This window comes from Manihot esculenta, chromosome 17 (assembly GCF_001659605.2).
Source record: "Manihot esculenta cultivar AM560-2 chromosome 17, M.esculenta_v8, whole genome shotgun sequence".
Classification (NCBI taxonomy): Eukaryota; Viridiplantae; Streptophyta; class Magnoliopsida; order Malpighiales; family Euphorbiaceae; genus Manihot; species Manihot esculenta.
In genome coordinates, this window is record NC_035177.2 from 2,874,626 (window position 1) to 2,895,595 (window position 20,970).

The 20,970-nt window shown below is 28.3% G+C and overlaps 2 protein-coding genes across 2 annotated transcripts; both read left to right on the plus strand.

Annotated features, from left to right (window-relative positions):
* Window positions 1-3,382: 3,382 nt before the first annotated feature.
* Window positions 3,383-5,240, plus strand: LOC110604799 (acetolactate synthase 1, chloroplastic-like; the record flags this gene model as incomplete). Its single annotated transcript, XM_021743106.2, is given in 2 exon segments — window positions 3,383-3,493; window positions 3,495-5,240. Coding segments are annotated over 2 exon segments (1,827 nt in total), but the record flags the coding sequence as incomplete, so codon positions are not given.
* Window positions 5,241-9,839: 4,599 nt separating this feature from the next.
* On the plus strand, window positions 9,840-16,869 carry LOC110604752 (mechanosensitive ion channel protein 10). The gene is made up of 5 exons (XM_021743043.2): window positions 9,840-11,118; window positions 12,753-12,876; window positions 14,401-14,694; window positions 14,825-15,027; window positions 16,445-16,869. Exons 1-5 carry the CDS (start codon window positions 9,878-9,880, stop codon window positions 16,710-16,712), a joined length of 2,130 nt encoding a protein of 709 aa, XP_021598735.1. The 5' UTR covers window positions 9,840-9,877; the 3' UTR covers window positions 16,713-16,869.
* Window positions 16,870-20,970: the final 4,101 nt, after the last annotated feature.

A 20,970-nucleotide genomic window follows, 5' to 3' on the forward strand; every position in this document is an offset into this window, starting at 1 on the left:
TGACTGACTAATAGAATTATAAATTGAAGATGTTGAATTTGGGCGAAATAATTATATAGGGATTTGAGTGTTTAATTTTAAAACGTATAAAAATGGATCCGTTAATTACGTCAAAATATAATTTACCCGGTACATAATGATCTAAAAATTTAACTTCTATTGATTAATTTATGATATTGATTAATTTATGAATAAGTGTCAGAAAGAAAAAAAGATGAAAATGAATATAAATCTATTGGATTTGTATTTTATTCTTTGAGTCAAATTCTTACGAATAGGTTCTTTGAGTGATTAATAAATTTCTATACATTTGCTCATATAAAATGGAGTCAACTCCCCATTGCGTATTGGTTAATTTATGATATTGGTTAATTTATTTTCTTCACTTTCTAAATAAAAGAAAATGTTTTTTAAAGTTTTTTTTTTTTTGGTTTATTTTACTTCTTTCTAATTTTTCTATATCCAAACATGCTTTTAAAACATAAATGCAAATATTTGTGACAAGTTAAGTAAGAGAAAATTAGTTTTTTAATCTTATTATAAAGTGAAAATTATTGAATAAGTAAATGGATAAATTTTTTATCTATTTCTTCAATTTGAAGTTAAAGAAACCATTTATTCTATCCTTTGATTGGCTTAAAGTACACTTCAATTTTTTTCCTTTTCTTTTTGTTATTTTAATTTTTAATTTATAAAATGAAGAAATTTGTAATTTATTCGTACATTCTTAACTATTTAAATAAATAAATTGAATAATTAATAATTTAAAAAATAATAACTAAATAGTTAAATATTAAAAATATAAAGATTAATTAATTGATATATTTTAAAAAATTAATAAATAAAATTATTGCTTTCACTACATCATGATACGACGTAATAATTCACTACTTGATAAGATATAATAATCGACCAAAGTAAATTATGAGCTGTCATTATAGGACAGGATCACATATTAAAAATCTAATAATTTGACATACGTTCGTAGAAGTCTCACCTATAAAAAAGAAGATTAGGACTAGGGGTGAGCAGTATTCGGTTCAAATTAAAAAAATCGACCCAACCGAATTAATTTTAAAATTCGGTTCAAATTTTTATTCAATTCGGTTCGAATTTTTATTCAATTCGGTTCGGTTCGATTTTTAATTTTAAAAATTTCGGATCGGTTCGATTTTGATAAAAAAAATCAAAAAAATAAACCGAACCGATTAGTGATAATAATACGTTATTTTCAATAATATAGAGAAATTAAATTATATTAAAATTAAAATATTTTAATTAAATTTTAAAATATTAAAAATAAAGTGTAAAAAATAAAAAATTTATTAAAAATCAAAACCAATCAAACCGAACTGAATCGAATCAAATCAGACCGGTTCGGTTCGATTCGATTCAATTTCTGATCCAAATCGATTCAGTTCGATTTTTATAAATACTAAAATTTCAATTTTTAATTTATTCAGTTCGGTTTGATTTTGAACCGAATCGACCGAATGCTCACCCCTAACTAGGACACCCTAACACTCAATATCTCATCAAAACTCACCCTCTCTTGAGCATGTTAAGCGTTCATGGAAATTTATTGTTAGCCGATATAATCTAGTAGATCCACAATATGTCTATGATTGAAGAATCCATTATTTACTAGGTAGTATCAGTCATATTTTTAGAAAAATAACTAATTTCATTTTTTACGGTATAAAAGTAAAAAGCAAATATGTACAAGGATTATGGTATACATTCTTACATGTTCATTTTTAACTCAAAACAATCTAAATATTATTATTATTAAATATTATTTTCTTCTCAAAATATTCATTCTTATTTATTTTATCTTTTAACTAAACATGAAATAATGGAAAATATTTTTTTTTCCTAATTTGTCTTCCTCATTTATTTTCTTTATCAAACATAAGCTTAAAATATGAGTGTTACAATTAGCTTATCATGATTAATGTGGCGTAAATAAATCTGTACTATGATTGGTCAATTCTGAAAAAAGATGATTGACACCTTTGAATTCTCGACACTTAAATCAGTAAACTCAAGAATAATTATATGATAACTATGTACTCTAATCTGTGCGATTATTAGACAAAATTAATTATTGTATTCATATAAATTTAATGGGATCACTGGCTAATTGACATGAGATTTTACTGACTAATTGATCAGGAATTCCGTAATTGTAGGTGTAATGAGTATCTGCTGAATTGTTTCCTATTAATATTAATTTTATGTGAAACTCGATTTATTAGGAGAGTGTTAATATTAACTTTATGTGAAACTCGATTTATTAGGAGAGTGTGAATTTTTACGAAAAATTAAATATTTCGGTATTTGAGTATTTTTTTTAACGAATGGGATCTTATTATATGATTTTATTTTACAGTTTATAATTTATTTTAGGGAATTATTATATCACATCAATGATGTGAATCACTTAAAAAAATAAGCCAATTTGATAAAACTTGCTTGCAAAGGGAAGGCGTTTGGGACTTATAAACCGTCCTTTTAACTTTTTTAAATTCATTGATCAATGAAGGCCCGAGGCTTAAGAAACCACAACATAGGCCCATGGTCCAAAAAAGCATCCTAGCTATTCTATCCACATCTAACAAAAACGCCCAAGTCATGAAGAAAAAAAAAAAAAAAATTCAAATCTATTCCAACCTGAAGAACACCACATAGGTAGTCTTAACAGAACTAGAGAACTAGCATAAGCTCTAATTTTTAGGCTCCATTCAAAATAAAAAATTTATACATATATGAAAAATTTGTCTGTACACTTAAATATATACAACCGTTTAATATAATTTCGATACGTGATTTAAAATTAAAAATAATTATCTAAAATATTATATTAAATCAGAATTTATTTAATTATTAATAAAAATATAGTGATTTAATTGATAAAAAAATAAATTAAAATTATTTTACTCTTAAATAAAAATACAAAAAATTAATTAAATTTATTTTCAGAAAAAAAAATAAAGAAGAGGCCCAAAAAGTAGCCCACCCAAAGGAAGCCTATGGGCCCAAGAACAAACCCTAGGACTGATTATTGAAGGGGGAAGAATGTCGGTACATGGAACGATCCCCTCATCCACTGATTACGAGGAAAACTCTGAACTTCATCACTTAATTGGAAGATGATAGCATGCATCCAAAGATTGCAAGCAATCCAGTCACCAAGCCAAAATAAAGAAAAGGGTAAATTATAATTTAATCCCTTTAATTTAGTGAAATGTAACTTTTTATTCCTCTGTTTTAAAAAATCTTCAATTTAGTCACTTTAATTTTTAAAAACTATGACATTAATCATCCCGTTAGATTTTCAGTTAAATCACCGTTAATTTTAATTAAAAAGACTAAAACATCCATTCTCTCTCCTCCTTCTTCTTCTTATTCTTATTCTTCTTCTCCTTCTCCTTCTCCTTCTCCTTCTCCTTCTCCTCCTCTTTTCTGATCTCCTCCTCCTTCTTCTTCTTCTCTTTGATGTCCTTATTGAAGCCTTGGAGCATGAGGGAGTCACTCACGTATTTGGATACTCAGGAGGGGCTTCCATGGAGATTCATCAAGCCCTCACCCGCTCCAGTGTAATCCGTAATATTCTTCCAAGACATGAACAAGGTGGAATCTTTGCTGCTGAGGGCTACGCCAAAGCTTCTGGTCGCGTTGGCGTTTGCATTGCCACCTCTGGCCCTAGTGCCACCAACTTCGTTAGTGGACTTGCTGATGCACTGCTGGATAGTGTACCCATTGTTGCCATCACCGGACAAGTTCCTCGTCGCATGATAGGCACTGATGCATTTCAAGAAACACCGATAATTGAAGTAACAAGATTCATAACTAAGCACAATTTTATGGTTGTTGATGCTGAGGACATTCCTTGTATTGTCAAAGAAGCCTTATATCTTGCTTCTTCCGGCAGGCCTGGACCGGTGCTTGTAGATGTACCAAAGGATATCCAGCAACAGCTTATCATTCCAAACTGGGACGTGCCCATGAGGCTACCTGGGTACGTATCAAGGCTGCCAAAAAGCCCTGAAATTGGGAAATTGGAGCAGATTGTGAGGCTGATCTTTCAATCCAAGAAACCGGTACTGTATGTTGGTGGTGGGTCTCTGAACTGTAGTGAGGACCTAAGGCGATTTGTTGAGCTTACCAAGATACCAGTGGCGAGTACTCTAATGGGCCTTGGAAGTTTCCCTTTAGGCGACGAGCTGTCACTTCACATGCTGGGAATGCATGGGACTATGTATGCAAATTATGCAATAGATCAATCAGATTTGCTGCTGGCTTTTGGAGTTAGATTTGATGATCGTGTGACGGGTAAAGTCGAGGCTTTTGCCAATAGAGCAAGTATAGTTCACATTGACATTGATCCAGCTGAACTGGGGAAGAACAAGCAGCCACACGTTGCACTCTGTGCTGATCTGAAGATTGCTCTGAAAGGTTTGAACAGGTTGCTGGAGAAGAAGGGAGCTAAGTCCCTGCTCGATTTCTCTGCTTGGAGAGACGAAATCAATGAACAGAAAGCAAAATACCCATTAAGCTATAAAAATTTAGGAGAAGCAATTCCTCCACAATATGCAATTCAAGTTCTGGACGAATTAACTGATTGTAATGCTGTTATAAGCACAGGTGTTGGGCAACACCAAATGTGGTCTGCACAATTTTACAAGTACAAAAAGCCTCGTCAGTGGCTAACATCTGGTGGTCTAGGAGCTATGGGTTTTGGCTTGCCTGCTGCTATGGGGGCTGCAATTGCAAGACCAAATGCTCTAATGGTAGACATCGACGGCGATGGAAGCTTCATCATGAATGTCCAAGAATTGGCGACGATAAGAACAGAGAACCTGCCTGTGAAGATCTTGTTACTGAACAATCAACATCTGGGTATGGTCGTTCAATGGGAGGACAGATTCTATCATTCCAACAGAGCACATACATATTTAGGGAACCCATCAAAAGAAGAAGAGATTTTCCCAGACATGTTGAAGTTTGCTGAGGCATGCGATATTCCAGCTGCGAGAGTGACAAAGAGAAGTGAGCTTAGAGAGGCTATGAAGAAAATGTTGGAGACTCCAGGACCTTATTTGCTTGATGTGATTGTCCCACATCAGGAACATGTCCTGCCAATGATCCCAAGTGGTCTTTCTTTTAAGGATGCTATTACTGAAGGTGATGGGAGAGCCCAGAATTGATGAATTTTGTGCTTTGTAAAATTAAGGAGTTAAAAGAATGTATAGGTTGTATTGGTTGAATGTATAGGAGATCGGGAAGGAGAAGAAGAAGAAGAAGAGGAAGAAGAAGGAGATAAAGAGAAGAAGAAGGAGACCGCAAAAGAGAAGAAGAAGAAGAGGAAGAGGAAGAGGAAGAGGAAGGAGAGAGAATGGGTATTTTAGACTTTTTAACTAAAATTAACGGTGATTTAACTGAAAATCTAATGGGAGGGACTAATGTCATAATTTTTAAAAATCACAGCGACTAAATTAAATTAAAAATTTTTTAAAACAGAGAGACAAAATGTTGCACTTCACTAAATCAGAGAGATTAAATTACAGTTTACCTAAAGAAAAGCACCAACTCAATGCAAATGAAAAGAGTCAATCAGCAGAGCTCAAGTGGCAGATGCGCCTTCAAGGGTCAATGGCTGAGCAAAGCACATGCCGGTTAGGGGACCCTTGAGGTACAGATCCCATCGGTGCATATGCACTTTCCATGGCAGCCTAGCCACCGTACATTTGTTGGCATCAAATAATCAAATCATATTACTCTATATTTCGATTCTAATCTAAATTTAACAATCGAAAAATTAAATCAAATTTATTAATTTTAATTTACTAAATCGGTTAATTGAAATATTCAATTCGGTTGAATTAGTATTTTTTAATTTATTTAATTTTTTATTTGATTCAATTTAAAAAGTGTTAAATAACGGATAAATCAAATAATTAATTTTATACGTATTTTTATTATATGGAATACGGATTTTATAAGTACTTTTGAATTATTTTACTGAAATTAAAAGCAGAAAATTTAAAAAAATTATAGATTTCGATTTGAAGTAACTGAATCAAACTAAACTGATTTTTATCAGTTCGATTTGATTCGATTATATTTTTATAATCAATTTTTTTAATTTTTAATATTTTTATAATTCGATTTTTGATTTTTCAATTCGGTTCAAAATCAAATTTACCGATTACACAGCCCTATTTAAGGTGATAACAGATATTTAAATAAATTTTTGGACGTTTCAATATAGTAATGTGTATTAAATTCTACATCTTTTTAAAATAAAGATAAATTATAAAAAATTAAATAATTTGTTCATACATATAATAAATTATAAAATAAATAAAAATAATATAAAATATTAAACTATAGAACTTATAATGATTAAAAAATTATAATAAAAAATATATAATAAATATAAGTATTGTGAATTTTGGTTTATGAAAGCAAGTATTATGAATTTATAATTTTGATAAGTTTATATAAAATTCAAATATTTAAATTTTGAAAAAAATATAAATTTAAAATAGATAAGACTGTTCCAATAAATAAGTGTTTTAAGACTTGATAATTTTTTATAAGTTTATGAAAGCAAGTATTATGAATTTAAAATAGATAGGAAAGTTTATATAAAACACTTATTGTATAAATTTATTGGAATAACACTTATATTTTGCACAAGCAATATATTTTGCACAAGACTTCCTAAACTACCCTCACTATATTTTGTTAATTATAAATTTATTATTATTTAAAATTTTTTAATTTAATTATATTAATATTTTATTTAAATTCAAATTAATTGACGAAATCTCTTAATATTTAAATTATAATTGATTAAATTTTATCAAGAAAAAATTCACTTAATATTTAAATTATTTGTATTTAAATTTTATTATAAATTAAATTATAATTTTTTTAAAAAATAATTATAGTCCGTTATTATTTAAAAAATTTTAATGTAATTATTTAATTATATTATTAGTCTATTTAAATTTAAATTGATTGAAGATATTCTTGATTAAATTTTATTACACAAGATTTTTTTACATTTAAATTTCATTTATTGAAATTTTATTATAAATTAATTATTTTTTAAAAAAATAATGAATTAAATAAAAAAATTGTATACAAAAATATAAAAATTAGTATTTTATATTGGAAATTAAGATTTTATGATATATTATATTTAGAAATAAAATTATACAAATTTTTTACATTATAATTGAGAAATATATTATATAATATTAAATTTTAAATTAATGGATGGCAGGAATTGATTTTTTTATAAGAAATATATTATAGATATATTTTATAATATTAAATGATAAAATTAATAGTAAATAATTATTATTTATTTAAAACGTAATTGAATTATCATAAAATAGTAAAAGTTAATTAAAATACAAATTTATGATATTCTGGACATATATAATATAAATATTTGAATTGTTTAATAATATTAAAATCGCATCATACTATATTTGTTATGTTGTAGAATAAATACCCCACACCTAACCTTTTGCTTGTCCTCAAGCAAACAAACATAATCAAATAAGCTTTATTTGCTACTTGATCTTTATTTCCACTTAAACTCTTACTCTAGACACCTATTTTGAATCATTGCATTGAAAAATATATGCATGAAAATTTATTTTACTCAAGAGAGAGGTCATACATGCATATATTATTTGTTCAAATAAAACTCTTTCTAGCTTTCAGAGTGATTTGCCCTTACCTTGCACATTTTATGAATTATCGATTCGGTTTTTATAAACACTAAAATTTCGATTTTCGATTTATTCGATTTGGTTCGATTTGAATCGAACCGACCGAATGCTCACCCCTAGATGTTAGGGTGATAGAGAAAATTTTGAAATCTTTGAATTCAAAATTTGATCATGCAGTAGTGGCAATTGATCATATAGATGAAGGACATGTTTCTCTATGTTCGTGATAACAATAATTTGTTGATTGCTCGTCTGAAAATGACCAAGAACAGGATGTTTCCTTTAAACTTGTGCATCTACAAATCTAATTGCTTCAAAGCAATTACTGAATATGATTCTAATTTATGACATCTTTGATATGGGCATTTGAACTTCGAAGCATTGAAGTTGTTAGCAAAGAATGACATGGTGATAGGCTTGCCCGAAATTGAATCTCCCAACAGATTATGTGAGATTTGTGCCATGGAAAAGCAAGAAAGGAAGCCATTTCATAAAGGAAAATCAATAAGAGCAACTGAGCACCATTATGATGTTTGTGGCCCTATTAATCTTGTATCAAAAGGAGGCAATAGGTATTTCTTGATATTTATTGATGATTTTAGTGGAAAAACCTGGATTTATTCTTGAAAGAAAAAAGAGAAGTCTTGATTCGATTAAGAAATTCAAAATTTTAGTTGAGAAATAAAGTGAGTGTCATATAAAAAATCTTAGAATAGATAAAGGTGGCGGAGTCAGGAGCTTCCCTTTGGTAGGGCACTGCAACTGCACTGCTGCGGCACCACCGGCTGCGCCGCTGCTGCACCTTCATCCCCCTTTAAAGCATTTTCCGGTCGCCGGTACGGCACGTGCCCCTTGCCGTACCCTCCCTCCGCCCCTGAATAAAGGTGGAGAGTATACCTCAGATGTATTTGATGTTTTTTTGTAAAGATAATGGGGTTGTTCACCAATTTACTATGCCACAAACCTCACAACTAAATGGTGTATCTGACAGAAAAAAATAGGACTCTTTTAACATGGTGAGATGTATGTTAAAAGAAAAGATTATTAAACAAGTTTCCTACAAAACGTCTTGGGAATATTACACTGAATGAAGTATGGAGCTAACATAAGTCAAGAGTTGATCATTTGAGGATATTTGGCAGCGTTGCTCATTCCAAAATTCCTGAAGAGAAGAGAAGTAAACTTAAAGATAAAAGTCAGAAATGCATTATGCTGGGATATGGAGAGAATTCTTCTAGCTAAAAGCTGTACAATCCTATGATAAATGGAGAGAATTTTTCTAGCTACAAGCTGTACAATCCTATGATAAAGAAAGTAGTCATGTCAAGGGATGTTAGATTTGATGAAGAGAAAATATGGCACTGGGCTGATGAAGGACAACAACAACAACTTATTCTAGAAGATGAAGAAGAGGAGAAAAGTGAATATGGAGAGCAAAATATGGCAGCATCACCACCTCCTCAATCACTCTCAGATAAATCATCTAGTTCAACTCCTAGAAAGACAAGGAGCATCCAGGAAATATACAATATTATACAAAGGCTAGATCTTGATGATTTTAACATGTTATGCCTTTTTACAGGAAGTAATCCATTAACTTTTGAAGAAACTGTTCAAGAAGAGAAATGGAGAATTGCTATGAAGGATGAGATGAATGCCATTTCTAAAAATGATACTTGGGAACTTCATACACTTCCTAATGGACACCAAGCAATTAGAGTCTAGCGGGTATTCAAGACTAAACGAGATGCAAAAGGAGAAAGCCAGACTCCTGGCGAAAGGGTACAAAGCCACTCAAGGTTGGAATTTTCAAATATTTGCAGAAGAAGCTCGAAGTTATGGCACCAAGTGAAACAAGTTTAAGGAGGGAATTTGTTGAATATTAAACTTGTTTCCATATCAAAGTTAAGTTCAATCAATAATACATGTTCTAGAAGCATAAATTTATTAAACAATTTCTATTATTTTCTTATCATTTTTTATATTTATTTATATATTTTAATAATAAAATACATATATATGTAAATAAAAAGTATACATTTATTTTTAGTAGTAAAATAAAGTGTACATATATATAAGCTTAATGTTGTCACTTAGATTCAGAAAACAAAAAAGAGAGAGGTATGGAAGCGGCAAAGTCTGATGTGGTTTTAATAATGGATCAAGGAAACTCTAAAACTCCATCAATGGAAACTGAGCTTAAAGATCACATCAAAAGAGAAGAAAAACCCCAAAACACAACCAGAAACCTTCGTCGTCTCAGCTTCTCCAAACCCAAAGCTCGATTCATCGAGTATAACTATCCAAATTACACTTCACAGAAAACACCCAACGAAATGGAACCCTTGTTCGAGAAAGGCTACTATTCTTCAAACACGGAGCAGAACGAGGAAGAGAGTGATGATGATGATGATGATGAAGATGATGATGAGTGGAAGGAAGACGATGGAGAGATGAGGCCTGATCAAAAGCGCAGAATGAAGAAGAGAAAGGTCCCTTGGAGACTTGTGATTGAATGGGTAATGTTTTTTATGATATTAACTTGCTTGATCTGTTCTCTTACGATAGAATCTGTCAAGAACATGCGTAAATGGGGTCTTGAAATCTGGAAATGGTGTTTAATGGTAATGGTAACCTTCTGTGGACGTTTAGTTTCTGGTTGGGTGATGGGATTTGCAGTGTTCTTGATTGAGAGAAACTTCATGCTTAGAGAGAAAGTATTATACTTCGTTTATGGATTAAGAAAGAGCATTCAAAACTGTGTTTGGTTGGGACTTGTTCTTCTTGCATGGACTTTCATGTTCAATGAGAAAATCCACAAGAAAAACAAGTTTCTCAGGAAAGTTTTCCAAGCACTTATAGCAATACTACTAGATGCAACTATCTGGCTTGTGAAGATTGTGTTGGTGAAAATGCTAGCTTCTTCTTTCCATGTAGCTACGTACTTTGATCGAATGAAAGAAAGCGTTTTCCACCATTACGTTCTTGATACACTTTCTGGTCCTCCAATGGATGAAGTGGTGGTGGAAGAGAACAAAACCCATAATTTATCTGCATCAAAATCGCTGCCAGTAAGTTGGAAAACGAAAGGGAAGTGGAAGGAGGGAAGAAATGAGTTGAAATCCAAGAAGTTTAGCTCATCAAGAAAAATTGATGTGGAGAAGCTGAGGCGTCTTAGCATGGAGAGGACAGCTTCTGTATGGAGTGTGAAAAGATTGGTGAACTACGTCAGATCGTCAGGGTTGTCGACAATTTCCAAAACTGTTGATGATTTTCGCGAAGCGGAGTCGGAGATCACTAGCGAGTGGGAGGCTAGGAATGCTGCCAAACGGATCTTCAAAAACGTGGCAAAACCAGGGGCCAAGTAAGCTTCAAGTTTAGTTCATTTCATTGCTATAGTAATACTATAATACCTTTATTAATAATAATAATAACTTGCAATCTCCAATTTTATAAATAAAATAAATATTCACAGTAAGTAATTTATATTTTTAATAAATCGTTTTGATATAAATAATATTTAATTTTAATTTAATAAAAAAAATTTTAAAATCTAGTTAAGTTATTTTTGAAAAGTCACTTTCCAAAAATAATACATTTAAATGAAAAAAACCCTAAATTTCAAATGAATAAAATGTTTTGTTTATGAAATGTCTCCATCAAGTAGTTTGTGCTCTCATGGTCCAAAAGCCACCACTTAGAATTTGGTAGTTGGTGTAGAAGTGCATGGCAATTTTTTTTTTTGCTTTCTATTGTTAATGGTGCATAAACAGTTTCCCACGTGCATAAACAGTTTCCCACTTATTTCTTCCAAGTGGGTACTCTCACCTTCAACTACTATGAATTTAAGGACCACCAATTTCTCAATGTCTTCCACTTTCACTTAGACATTACATGTTACCAATATAACAGGTTTTCTTTATTCAATAGAGACTTAAATGACTGAGGTGATAATTGATAGGCTAAATGGAGGTGGCCCTCTCTTCTTTTCTCATTATAAAGTTGAATGATTGCATAGCAAATAGATGGATAGATTTCAACTCTAGATTTATCCATTTTCTACACTTTAAATATGATAAAAAAATTAATTACTCTATTTCTATTTTGGTGTTTCTTTTAAAAATTTACTATTTAATCTCTAAAATATGATAAAACTCATTAATTGGTCTATCAATTTTAAAAAATATACTCAAATATTTCTGACATTTTAAAAAGTCTACTTATTGATCTCTTTATTAATTTTAGTCATTAAATATTATAAAAAAATCTAAAATGCTCTTGGTATGAAGAGTCTAATTAATTAACTTTTTACAAACTTAAAAGACTAATTAATAAATTTTTTCAAACTACAAGAATTAAATAGTAAAATATTTAACGGTTTTTAAACTGCTGTAATTGATTTATAGTCATAATTTAAGTATATAATACAATAATTTACTACGGTACTTTAATATAATTTACAGTATTATTATTGTATAAATTTATTTTATTACGTTGTGGTTATTTTAAATTAAAATGTTTTTTTTTCAAAAATTAATTTTATCGATTTATTTAAGTCAAAATTTGGGTTTATGAAATAAATTGGAACAAATTATTTTAAATTAAGTCTCAAAATTAGGAGAGAATTGATTTGAAATAATTTCATTAATGCATATTAAACTGAATTATGTATGAATGACACCATTTCTTTATCATCAACATTGCTATCAATAATAGCGATAGTCAAAGTTTCTCATTTTCTATTTTTTTTTTTAAAATTTATCATTTTCTATGCAATCTTTTTCATAAAAGGGATATTATGAATAGCGATAATGTAAATGAATGGATATTAAAAATCATTTCTAAAATTAAAAAATAAATTAATTTGAATTTTCATGAAAATATAATGATAAAAAATTATTTTTATATCAAGAAAATATATTGAAATTTTTGGAATTTGGATGCGATGAACTTGAACATCCCATAACATGAAAGAATTGTACATGTGATTGATTGAAGGTATATTGAAGAGGAAGATCTTATGAGGTTTTTAAAGAGGATTGAAATTCACACAATTTTTCCACTCTTTGAAGGAGCCATTGAGACTGGAAGAATTTCTAAATCAGCATTCAGGAACTGGGTGGTATGTCTCACTGCTACTCCATACTTTTTAACTAGCTCGCATTGGTGCGCACACATATAGTTATGATCACAAAAAAATATTTTATATACATATACAATGGTCAGATATTGTTCATTAATTATGGTAAACCTTCATTCCGCCCGATCACTATCATTAGGGTGAGTATTCGATCGATTCGGTTTAAAATCGAACCGAACTGAAAAAATAAAAACTCAAATTTTACTATTTATGAAAATCGAATCAAATCAATTTTAATCATAAATTGAATCAAATTGAATCAGTTTGATTCGATTCGATTTGATCGGTTTCAATTTTTAATAAATTTTTATTTTTTACATTTAACTTTTAGCATTTTAAAATTTAATTAAAATATTTTAATCTTAATACGATCTAATTTCTCTATATTATTGAAAATAACATATTATTATCACTAATCGATTCAGTTTGATTTTTTCGATTTTTTTTATCAAAATCAAATTAAACCGAAATAATTGAAAATTTTGAAATTAAAAACTAAACCGAACCGAAATGAATAAAAAATCAAACCGAATTTTCAAATTAACTCGATTCGGTCAGTTTTTCGGTTTGAACCGAATACTGCTCACCCCTAACCATAATCATTAGCTATAATAAAACCGTTGTACATATAATAGTTGTTCGGTTTGAAACTTAACAATTTCAATTTAATTTTTCAAGAGAATCCGAATCAAATTGTGAGCCCCTTGATTTTAGATTTTAATCTTGATTTGATTTGATTCTAATTTAATGTTGATTTGATTTCAGAGTAGTACTAGTTTGATCAAAATTTAATGATCGAGAACTTATTGATTTTTTTTTAAATATATACTTTACTTGGAATTAGGCTTATTTTCAGTTTAAAGTTTTCGGTTTGATTTTGATTCTAAATCAACCAATCTAATTTTAGGCTTGAATTGGATCGGACCATGACTACATATGATCTAATATGTTCGATAATTTTTTTTCTTTAAAATAGAAAATATAACAACTAAAATTAAGTAAAAAATTAAAAATCAAACCAAAAACTATAAACATGGCTATGTAAACTTAACATATAATAGCCATAGTGTGAATTAAATGAAAAACAAGAACTCTTATAAAGAATACATTACTCTTAAATTTGTCTCATTCCAGTATAATACTTCAGTGTAATTTTGAACGTGAGGAAAGTGCGTTGAATTTCATATCGATATAAGATAGGGTAATGTGACCCTCGTAAGGGTTGTAGGCATTTATTTTCCTTAAATTAACTTTTGAGATGAATTAGACATGATTCAAATTTAACATGATGTCAAAATCCACTTATATTGGGTCTTTTATAGATATATCACGCTCCAATTTTAGATATGAATAGTGTGTTGAATCTCGTATTGATTTAAAATAGTTTTAAACCGGTCCTTAAATTAATTTTTGGGTGAGTGATTTTTGATTCAAATTTAAAAATGTTGTTAGTGTTGTTGTTAATGAAAAAATAATTAATGATTTTGGGGGAAAATATGAAAACAGGTAAGAGCATATTTTGAGAGAAAATCACTAGCACATTCACTGAATGATACAAAGACAGCTGTACAACAACTTCACAAGCTAGCAAGTTCAATAGTGGCAGTGATAATAATAGTGGTGACTCTATTGGTGATGGGGTTGGCTACAATGAAGATTGTTTTATTTGTGGCAACTCAGTTGGTGATATTGGGAGTTGTCTTCCAAAATATGTGCAAGACTATCTTTGAATCTATCATTTTTGTCTTCATCATGCACCCTTTTGATATTGGAGATCGCTGTGTTATCGATGGTGTTCAGGTTTGTCTTCTCTCTTTTCACTTCTTCCTATTTATTATTACACATTTCTTTAAATTTTATCTCATCATAAAATATGAGTGAGACGGTTGAATTTTATATCGATTTATATATATATATATTCATAAAACAGATGATTGTGGAAGAGATGAACATCTTAACAACAGTGTTTCTGAGGTATGACATGGAGAAAATCTATTACCCAAATTCAGTTTTGATCACAAAACCAATCAGCAATTTCTACCGAAGTCCAGAGATGGGTGATGCCATTGATTTTGCTATTGATCTTTCCACTCCTATGGAGACTATTGTTGCTCTTAAAAAGGCCATTCAATTGTAAGTACACTCCCACTCCTATTATTTCAGTCTCTCTCTCTTTTTTTTTCTTTTTTCTATACAAAAGTCAAATTGAATTAATTTAGAAATTCAATTTAATTTTTTATTTATTTCAACTCAGTTAAATTTAAATTGAACCGATCAAATGCTCTCTATTAAATAATATAAAGCAAAATTTTATAAAATGTGATTTTACAAAGTAAATTTTTCATGATTACTATTTAGAATAAAGAAAAAGTCTTTATAAATTTTTTTTTAAAAAGCTTCTCAATCCACTAAATTGATATTTTTGAATGGAAATTTAAAAAAAATAAAAAAATAACTTTAAAATACTCCCTCTTTTCGAAATATAGATTCGATACATTTAAATTTTAAAAAACCTTCTATTATTTTTAAAAAATTCATCCAAATAAATGTTTATTATTTTAAAATTATATCAAATAGAGGTAATTGTGATTTGATTCAAAATTATAAAATTTGACCGATTCAATTTAAATTTGAAATTCCAAAAATATGAAGCAAATGTAAGATTAAGAGTAGAGGAGAGTTAATAATTAAATTAATTATACAATATTCGTTTCATAAAGATAAATTTGCTTTTTTTTTTCATCTAAAAATTTGCATTATGTTCTTTTTTTATTTGGTTATTTATTTTTAGCTTCTTGATAAATCTCTATTTAATATGAATTAAAGTAAAATTTATTGCTGGTAACTATAAAATTTATTGTGTTGTTTATGATATTATATATTGAAATGAGTATCTGATCGATTTGATTTAAAATCAAATCGATTTTAAATAGAAATAAATTTGAATCGAACCAATTTGATTCGATTCGATTCGATTTGATCGGTTAATTTTTTAATGAGTTTTTTATTTTATTTTTAATATTGTAAAATTTAGATTATTTCAACATTAGTTATGGTGCAATCTTCATATATTATAAAAAATAATACACTATTGTCATTAATAAGTTCTGTTCAATTTTACTAATCTTTTTTAACTAAAATTAAATCGAACTGAAATAACTGAATTTTTTAAACTAAATCGAATTCAAAGAAATAAAAAATAAATTAAAATTTTAAATTAATACAGTTTGATCGATTTTTTCGATTTAAACTGAATACTCCTCGTCCCTAATTATATATATGTGTTTAATATAAAAACAGCCCAAATTAAAAATCCAAATAAACTAAATTAAATTATGTTGATTCATTTTTTAAAAAAGAATTATTTTAGTTTAGTTCAAAACAAAACCGACTAATTGAGTCAATTGATTATGATATGCTAATAATTTAATCTTTCCAATTCACAATTGCAGATAATTTTTACTCAAATTAGAAAATTAATTAATAGAGTAAAACAAACGCCTCCTTTGACGCCTAACCTTCTTTAATGATAACATGATTGTGAATGTAGGTACATTGAGAGCAAGCCAAGCTGTTGGAACCCAAAGCACACAGTGGTGGTGAAAGAAATTGAGCAAGCAAACTCTTTGAAAATGGCTTTGTATGTGAAGCACACCATCAACCATCAAAACTATAGCGAACGGTCTATTCGCATATCGGAGTTACTTCTCGAGATGAAGAAGATTTTTGAAAATCTTGGGATCAATTATCATCTCCTTCCTCAAGAGATTCATCTCACCAAGCTCAATATCGAGGGATTGAGATTATTACCTTATTAATTAGTTATCTTCTTAAAATTTTATTGCATTTCAAATTAAATGCTTTTTAGGATTTATTTGACTTAATTGATTTGAATTAAAGATGGTCTTATCCAATGAAGTTGTAATAAGAGATGCTTGAATTTTTCTTTATATATCATGCGTTTGGAATGGATGATTTAGGTACAGGGTTGATTATTATTCGGTTCAAATTGAAAAAATTGATCGGATCAAATTAACTCAAAAGTTCGGTTTAATTTTTTATTATTTCTGTTTATTTTAATTTTGATTAAAAAAAATTAATAAAACCAAACCGAATCGATCAGTGAGCAATACTATATTATTTTTTATAATATAGGGAGATTAGACAATAATTAAGATTGAAATACTTCAATTAAATTTTAGAATAGTGTAAAAAATAAAAAAAAGTCATTAAAAAGTCCAACCGATTAAATCAAACAGAATCAAATCGAATCAAAATGGGTTTCTACTCAAGATCGGTTCGATTTAATTTTCACAAATACTAAAAATTTAATTTTTCAGTTTATTTAGTTCGATTTTAAATCAAATCGACCGAATATTCACCCCTATTTAAATATTAATCGAATTCATTAAGTTAGGTATTTAAGTTACGAATCAATTTTAATAGCTTCATATATAGTATCAGGTGAATTCTTAAGTGGTATCAATTTAGAATGTTTTGTACCAATATATTTTAGCAGATTGATACTTTAGTTAGTTCTACAGCTAAGAAGTCTTAAATTTTAACTCTAATTGAAACCAATTATATAAAGAAAAAGGATTTTTTTTTTCTCAATGAACTCAAATTTTTATCAATATATGAAGAAAAATATAAAATATCAAACATATTGATTTAAATACATAGATCATAAGACAATCACATATATCATTAATTTTTAATGTAATCATATGCATTTAATATGAATTATTGATAATTTGCATATTTTATATTGTTTTTATATTTTAAACACTTAGATTTTAATTGTATTTTGATAAAATCAGTGAAGATCGGAGAAAAAGGGAGAAAAAATCGTATTTAATATCAAACTTATATATATATATATTAACCGATACATGATAAGAATAATATAATCTATTTATAGATATATAGGCCGTCTTATGAGTAAGGATAAATAATATTCTGTTTAAATTAAAATAATTGATGAATTAATCAATTTCAAAAATTCAGTTCAATTCAATTTTATATTTATTAAAAATCTTCAATTTCAAAAATTCAAATTCGACTCGATTTGATTTTATATTAATTAAAAATTCACGATTTTAGTTCGATTCATTTTTGTACTCAAATATTTCGGTTTGTGGGAACCGAACCAAATAAAATTAATACTGTGTCATTTAACAGTTCCCTAATCTAATCTAAAAGAGTCCTATCCATCGTCTTTCTTTGACTCTTTCCTCTAGTCTGTCTCCATGTAGTCGCACGCATCTCACTCTCCACTCTCCTCCAGTCCAGTCTCCTCTCCACGCATCGTCGGGCCGTCTACGTCGCGAGTCCTCTGCCGCTCTCCAGTGACTCCACGTCCATGCATCATTGCTCTGCAGTGTCTCCACACACTGTCGGGCTGTCGGCATCGCTTGCATCGTCGCTTGCCTGTCTCTCCACACACCGTCGGCGTCGCTCTCCAGTCTCCATGCATCGTCTGCTCGTTGCTGTTCATATACGCGACTCCTCTATCCTCTCAATCAGCCTCTCACCATCTCAGGTCGCGCTTCCACTCCGTCGATCAGTCTCCGAGACTAAGAGGCGAGAGGACCTCATTGCTTTGCTTTCCTTGTTGGCTCTCGCGTCTTCAGCCCTCTAGCTCTGTCGTCAATTCGCTATTGAAGATCTACAAATCCACTATTTTGCTGTGTTGTATGCTGTTGGGTCAACTGTAGAAGGTAACTAAATTTTTTGTTTCTTAGGAGTATTGACTATTGAGAGAATCAGAAAACTGTGTGCTGTTGAAATTGTGTTTCAATTTTGTGTTTGTGTGTTTTGTGCTGTGTTTGTGTGCTGTTGAAACTGTGTTTCAATTTTGTATTTGTGACTTTGTGTGCTGTTGAACTTGAAATGTGTTTCAATTTTATGTTGCTGTTGAACTTGAAATTGTATTTTAATTTTGTGTTGCTGTTGAAACTTGAAATTGCGCTGTGCTCTCTGTGCCAATTTTGTGTTTGTGTTTGTGACTTTGTGTGTTGTGCCACGTTGTTGTGTGACGTTGAAATTGTGTTTCAATTAGGAGTATTGTATGTTTGTTTAATTGTATTTCAAGTTTTTGTAATTGTTTTTCAATTTTAAGAATAGAATTATAGATGTGGTGTATAATTGGCTTTCAATTTTGAGAATGAGATTATTAATGTCTTTCAATTTTGTCTTTCAAATAGGACAATAGATTTCAACTCAGTGTAGTAGCCAATATACGAGCATTCTCAATAATTGACACCATAATCTATGCCTACATTAAATTTCATTTAGTATTATAGTTGTTTGAAATGTATAATTTATTTATTTACAGATGGATCAAATCTTACATCACAACCTCTAGTTAATTCGAGCAATACTAAAATTGCCAATGCAACTTCCAAAATAAAGAGGAAGAGTATGAAGTTAAGATCAGCTATAGGACCACTTCTCTAAATTTATTGATAATACGAGATCTCAAAAGGATAAGTGTAATTATTGTGAAAATGAGTTTTATTGTGATGAAAAAAATGGCATATCTGCGTTTAAAGATTTCTTATAGTGTGACTATTAGACAATCACAATTGTTTTTGCAGCCACTTTTTTCTAGTACACAAGAAGGAGTGGAAAATTATCAATTAGGCACATCTAAATTAATTAAAATGACAATTGTTGATGAACTGTCATTTATATTTATAGAAGTAGAAGTATTTAAGGAATAGGTTGAATGATTATAGTCTAATTTTTCAATTACATCCCGTTGGACTATTTCAAGGGATTGTTATAACTTATATTTAGAGGAAAAATAAAATTGAAGAGTTACTTTCAAAAGCCTACTAAGAGAATTTGTATTACCACGGACACATAAATTTTATTAAAAAAATTAATTATATATGTATTATTGTGCATTATAGTGATGATAATTGAATACTCTATAAAAATTTATTATTTTTTTAATGATAAAATTTATTTTTATAATTTTAAAAATTATTTATTATATCTATATATTTTTAAAATTTTTATGTTAATTAAACTATTAAATTTTTGATATTTTAAATTATAAAAATAATATTTTTTCATTAAAAAAATAATTTATATTATGCTATGATTCATTTAACTCTCAACAAATATAAAAAGATTTAATTGACTAAAAATTTAAATTAAATTTATTTTACTCTTAAAAAGAATATAAAGCCTTAATTAGACTTATGTCCATAGTTTAATTCCTTTAGTTACTACATGCAGAATGGGCACACGAGTTACCATTAAAAACTGTTGCATGCACTACTAAATTTTAACATTTATTCAATAAATTATTTATTTTATATTTTTATTATATATATAATAAAAAATTAAATTTTTTATAATAATTTTAAACTGTTATTAAATTATTATTTAATATATTATTTTAATAATATTAAAATTATAATTATAATATATTTTTATGCATAGTAAAAAAAAATATTATTACTTTATATTATAATAATAGAAATAAATTTAACGATTCTTAAATTATTACTATTAATTTATAATTAAAATTTAAATATATAAAATAATTTATTGCCGTGTTCATGTATCAATCCATTAAAGCTAACGAAATTCTAATCAAAAGATTTCATTAAATAATTATATTAGAGTGGTTTGGATATTTAATTTAATTTTTATATAATAAATAATTTTTTTATATTCAATTATATAGTTTAATAATAATTTTATCTTTTTTCTTTATTTTTTGTGTTTATTTAGTTATAATATCAATTAGATTTTTTATTATTATTAAAAATGTAATATTTCAATTTAATTTAATTTTTTTAAATTTTTAAAAATTTAAAATTAGACATGTTTTTAAACCTTAATATATTTTGCAGACACATTATTTTATTTTTCTATAATTATTTTTAAATACAATAAATTTTTTAATTTTTATAAAATTAAAATTAGTCACATTTCTAATAAAAATAAAAATATTATGCAGAAACTATTTTAACTTTTTTAAACTAAATTTAGTCCAATTTTTTGAAAAGAAGAGTTAAAATAATGTACAAAAATTATTTTATTTTTTAATTTTTATAA

Bases quoted from the DNA above. Each gene is read 5' to 3' on its own strand.
- LOC110604752 (XM_021743043.2), top strand. From the start codon at position 9,878: ATGGAAGCGGCAAAGTCTGATGTGGTTTTAATAATGGATCAAGGAAAC. The intron at 11,119-12,752 runs GTAAGCTTCAAG...GATTGATTGAAG, and splicing joins GTGGCAAAACCAGGGGCCAA to GTATATTGAAGAGGAAGATC. The intron at 15,028-16,444 runs GTAAGTACACTC...TTGTGAATGTAG, and splicing joins CTTAAAAAGGCCATTCAATT to GTACATTGAGAGCAAGCCAA.